General features: G+C 42.0%; 1 protein-coding gene across 2 annotated transcripts; it reads right to left on the reverse strand.

The window, feature by feature from the left end:
• Positions 1–2,120: 2,120 nt before the first annotated feature.
• LOC135980203 (olfactory receptor 5AR1-like) lies at positions 2,121–4,615 on the reverse strand. Of its 2 annotated transcripts, none has more exons than XM_065580251.1 (2): positions 4,309–4,615; positions 2,121–3,111 (listed from the first exon to the last, which is right to left on the reverse strand). In XM_065580251.1, the coding sequence occupies exon 2, from the start codon at positions 3,085–3,087 to the stop codon at positions 2,149–2,151; it is 939 nt and encodes a 312-aa protein (XP_065436323.1). In that variant the 5' UTR covers positions 3,088–3,111; positions 4,309–4,615; the 3' UTR covers positions 2,121–2,148. The 2 variants fall into 2 exon arrangements, with proteins under 2 accessions (XP_065436323.1, XP_065436322.1); XM_065580250.1 differs by having other exon boundaries at positions 2,121–3,114.
• Positions 4,616–5,668: the final 1,053 nt, after the last annotated feature.

A 5,668-nucleotide genomic window follows, 5' to 3' on the forward strand; every position in this document is an offset into this window, starting at 1 on the left:
GGAAGCCTGATTCATGGTTTTCAAATGCTTGAGATTAGCAACACTGCCAGGGGATGTTTTACAAAGCAGTAGTAACCAAGTGACTGGGACATAACAGACATTGTAGTCATCTAAAAGGATTATCTGGAATAGGGTGACCAGATGTCCCGATTTTATAGGGACAGTTCCGATTTCTCGGTCTTTTTCTTCTATAGGTTCCTATTACCCCCACCCCCGTCCCGATTTTTCACATTTACTGTCTGGTCACCCTAATCCGGAAGGATTTAAAGTATGAGTGCTTTCTAATTTACCCTCAGTGAGCAGACAATATAAAGTACCAAGCTCAAACTCAAACACATGCCAGGTATATTTCATTGGAGAACATTTGTGATAATGGACATGAATCTGGAAACTCCCTATGGGGAACTTGATGCCTAATTCCAGTCAATTTTATGGAGACTTGGATGACTAAATCTCCTAGACAGCCTTGAAAATCTCAGCCCTATTAAAAAGTGAGTGTAAATCTAAAGGTCCATCCCAACTCTTCCCAGACATCACGGCGGTTGGTTTCCTGTAAGATATTCACTACCCACATTCAAGCCCGGCGGTGTCATTCAGATTTAATTCATGCCATGAAATTTCCTTCTTCCATGCTGCTCACTCTTGTTATCCCGGTAGGTCTGGTTTCATGCACCCCTGTATAAATGGCTGAGGGCAATCACAGCATGGTGACCCAGTCCTTTTATGTTATGGCACTATAGCGTCATTCCATTTTGTACATATATGGAAAAATCATAAGCCGTATTCCTAGGAGCACAAGAAATGGATTTAAGTGATCGATGATTCAGACAAAACTTCCCTGGACTAACCAGAGCATATCCAGTATGAATATTCAAATGTCACCGTGTGTAGGAAGCTTGCTGGTGCTATGAATAGTGATAGCCGCATCACACTAGTACTTCATAATGTGTACTAGTACATCACAATCGTACATCATTATAAATTGACTGGACTACATTCATTCTTGATCTGTCCCCATATCATTCTCTCAAGACAAGGGAGTTACTTCAGGGACGAACCTGTCTCACTGTTTACAAAGTCCAAAGAAAGCCAAAGAAAGCAGACCATTGATATACACCTCTACCCCGATATAATGCGACCCGATATAACACGAATTCAAATATAATGTGGTAAAGCAGTGCTCTGGGGGGGGGGCAGGGCTGCACGTTTCGATGGATCAAAGCAAGTTCAATATAATGCGGTTTCACCTAAAACGCGGTAAGATTTTTAGGCTCCTAAGGACAGCGTTATATTGGGGTAGAGGTGTAATTTCAGGATTGCCAGAGAAACTCTTTCATAGGTTGGAGAGAAGATAAATAAACAAAAGCCCTACATAAAACGGCAACAGTTTTCAATGAGTAAAACCAGTGGTTCTCAACATTCTCCGGCCTGTGACCCCATGTTAAACAGAAAAAAAGGTTTGAGATCCCTCTTAAGTTTTGGGATGCTCCCCTTCCATCTAGCCGTGAAGACAGGGCAGCTGGTTGTGATGACTGGAAACAACCTCCTCTGTTGAGAACTCAGGAGTAAAACAACGTCCTCTTCATGTCGGCATGATGCAGCGGTGAGAGAAGATACTCTGATTTGGTGCAGGCTAGCTCTGCATGATGAAGGTCAACTCTGCATTATTCAGACTAAGTCCCTAAGCTCACCAGAGAGGACTTTTCTGGGGAATTTATCATTACACATTCCGAGAACATGGCCGATCGACCTAAGCTGAGCTTTGATAATCGTTACCTCAGTTCTGGTTGCTTTGATTCAGTATGTTTAACAGTGCCCTCCACTGGATGAAATCTCAGAACCGAGGAAGGATACATACAATCTTCTCATCCTCTCACCGGAACTCCAACCTGGCCTAAAACATAACAGGCAACAGCAATTGTCCTTTAAGCCAAATGTCAGAGCATCTTGCTGATTCTGCATAGTGTCACAGACCCTCATTCATGGATCTTAAAAACAGCAATTTCTAATATTGTATTTGACTGGGTTCCATTATATGATTTTCTGTACATCAAATGGAGTGGCTGAGTCATAGAAATAAGGATAAATGACAAGAGAACTCACTCTTATTCCATCTACTGTTTATTGGTTAAAATATAATGATTATAATTACCAAGAAAAAATCTTCTTGTATATCACCCTTTTAAAGGCATCATTTACCTCCTTGTTTCGCAGGCTGTAGATCAGGGGGTTCAACATGGGGATCACAAGGGCATAAAACACAGAGGTAACCTTGTCTTGGTCCATCACGTAGCTAGAACTGGGTCTTAAATATATACATATCAGCGTCCCATAAAACATAGTGACAACTGTCAGGTGGGAGGCACAGGTGGAAAAGGTTTTGCGTCTCCCCTTGGCAGAACGGATCCTGAGAATGGCCAGAAGGATGCACATGTAGGAGATTAGGACACCCAGAAAAGTAGTCATTCCAATTACAGTAGAGAAAGTGAAAAGTACAAGGTCAGTGACATGGGTGTCAGAACAGGACAGCTTCAGCATGGGGGGCACATCACAGAAGAAATGGTTGACAACATTGGAGCTGCAGAAGGACAGACTGAATATAAATAGAGTTTGCACAATTGAATTCACAGAGCCACATACATATGTACCAGCCACTAACAGGACACAGTGTCTCTTGAACATAATGGCTCTGTATAGCAGTGGATTACAGATAGCTTTGAAGCGGTCATACGCAATCACAGCCAGGAGGCAACATTCATTGGTCACAAAGAAACAGACGAAGAATAGTTGTGCCGCACACTCAATCAAAGGAATGGTTCTAGTCTCTGCTACAAAGGTCATTAGCAACCTGGGAGCTATGGCAGTGGAATATCCAATATCTACAATGGACATCTGGCTTAGGAAAAAGTACATGGGGGTATGAAGTCGGGTTTCAACCATGATTAACGCTATCATCCCAAGATTCCCCATCAGGCTGACCACATACATCACTAGGAACAACATAAAGAGGGGGATCTGTAGATCTGGATGATCTGTGAATCCTATGAAAATGAACTCGGTCACCATGGTGTGGTTTCTCTCTGCCATTTATTCCAGAAACGCTCTCCTCTGCTGCTGAAAAAAAAAAAGATTAAAATTAATCACTGGCCAATAAAGTACTGAGTACAGATCCCTCATAATCCCTGTGATTGTTCCTGGGAAACAGTGTATAAACATAGGAAAGCTGAAATAAATCGAAGGACACTCCTAGGGAATGTTCTCTTTGTATTCCCCACATGCTTTCCATTACAGATAGGACATGTTCCAGCTACAGAAATATTGTGGACTCTGTGTTAGGGTGACCAGATGTCCCGATTTTATAGGGACAGTCCCAATTTTGGGGGCTTTTTCTTATATAGGCACTTATTACCCCCAACCCCCATCCCAATTTTTCACACTTCCCCTCTGGTCACCCTCCTCTGTTTTAATATGCATGAAACCATCCAGTGGGTCAAATCTTCTATAAAATAAGAGATATATAGATTGGGAGTGTTTAGTTTAGAAGGGAGGCAAATAATCTATCAATGTATGCAAGTAATCAATGCTATAGAGTTTATTCATGGTCTTTGATTTTCTCTTCCTAATCAAAATGACCTCAAAGGGCACAAGTGATGCTCAGTGCCCCTTTTATATAGGTGCCTAAATATAGATTTAGGGCCTAATATGAGGCAGCCCCAGTGAAAAAGTTTGGTATCACTAAAGTGTCACTGTCCTATTGGAGTCAGTGTATGTTTTACAGACATTCTTTGTAACTACATGCATTATTTTTCCTCCCTGTTACAAATCCTCCTAGAGGTAATAACACTTGTAGGTGGTGTGGACTGAAACTGATTCTATGATTACTTTTGACTCAGATTCACAGAGCCTCAAAATGAGAAAATGCATCTCCTAGAGATAAATACTAAGTTAACCTGTGGAACTCCTTGCCAGAGGATGGTGTGAAGGCCAAGACTATAGCGGGGTTTAAAAAAGAACTAGATAAATTCATGAAAGATAGGTCCATCAACAGCTATTAGCCAGGATGGGCAGGGATGGTGTCCCTAGCCTCTGTTTGCCAGAAGCTGGGAATGGGCAACAGGGGATGGATCACTTGATGATTACCTGTTCTGTTCATTCCCTCTGAGGCACCTGGCATTGGCCACTGTCGGAAGCAGGATACTGGGCTAGATGGACCTTTAGTCTGACCCAGTATGGCTGTTATGTTTCTATGGAATTTCACTGCTACATGCACAAAGATGCTCAAAAGATAATAATAATGACATTTCTTACCAGTCATGGTGTAGGTGTACATGCAGTAAATTCCATTGTATTTGGTGGAGGAAGATATGGACTGGTTTGACTCCTCATTAACCAATTGACTTCAGCTGAACTATACATTCACACTTGTGTGACTGAGATCAGAATCTAGTCAGTGACATGGTAACACAACGTGAGATGTGTGCGGATGGGACCAAAGCACCTCATGTCCGATTGTAGTCTTTAGGATAGAAAGAAAATGAGTTGGAGATAATTTGTGAATTTCCTTGTTACTGGAAAAACACAGGTCTCTGGATTCTGCATATTCCCTCTGTCTTTACACCTGTGCTAGACGAGTAAAAAGAAATGAAATTATTTTTAGTAAATATAGGGAACATAGGCATTTCCATACCAGATCAGACAAATGATGCATCTAATTGAGTATTGTCTATGCATTAGCAGTCTTTGTTGTGTGCTTCAGATAATGGGGCAAAGTCCTCACAGTAGGAAGTTATTCAATAACATGCCTATAGGGGTATTTTCACCCTACATCCAGGCAATTAGTGGTTGCCTCATGCTCTGAAGCATGAAGGTTTACATCCCTTGCAAATGTCTGTATCATACCTAATGTAACTGTTCTTAATATTTATACTATGAATCAACCCCTCTCCCCCACCCCCCGAAATAAAACATACAAAAAAACCTGCTCAAAAGACTTTATTAAGGTTGGAAAGTTCCGCAATTGAAAATTAGGAAATGCCAGATTTGTGGTTGCCCATGCAACCTTAATTCTGCCCTCGTGGGTGTTTGCATTATGATAGTCTTTAATTACATTATCACATGCTGTTTTTCCTTAGAACCACTGGATCCCTGCCTTGTTCAGGGTATAGAACAGACTAACTTTTGGGTGACCGAGTAGACAACCTAAATGTTGTCTGATGTTCTATTAATACAGATTTAACAGATGTTCTGTTAATATAGTTTTGCATATGTAATTTCCTGGGTTTTTAAAAAGGCAAAACTCAATTCTGTCACGACACCTCCATTCTGCATCCTCTTGGTTTGCACCTGTAACCACCTGCAGTGCATTACAGACTTCTACCACTTGCACTACAGGCCTTTGCAAGAGCAGGCTGTTTTCCTATAGCTGACCAGGGAGATGGGTAGGATCTGTGGGGCGCCTGGCCCAGTATTCTGCCTCTCTCTTCCTCTGGGGAAGCTAGGGGAGAGCCTGCCCACATAAAATCCCCAGAGACGGGAATGAACCACTGGGCCACGTATGTAATGCAGAGATGGCTCTCTCCTGCCCCAATCAACTCTGGTTGAGCAGGTCCAGAAGCAGTCACTATTCCAGGTGCAACATTGTCAACATCTGCTGCTTTTTTTGGTGGTA

This window comes from Chrysemys picta, unplaced genomic scaffold (genome assembly GCF_011386835.1).
Source record: "Chrysemys picta bellii isolate R12L10 unplaced genomic scaffold, ASM1138683v2 scaf2198, whole genome shotgun sequence".
NCBI classification, from domain to species: Eukaryota; Metazoa; Chordata; order Testudines; family Emydidae; genus Chrysemys; species Chrysemys picta.

What these genes read in the sequence shown, in the direction of transcription:
- LOC135980203 (XM_065580251.1), bottom strand. Translation starts at nt 3,087, where the DNA reads ATGGCAGAGAGAAACCACACCATGGTGACCGAGTTCATTTTCATAGGA.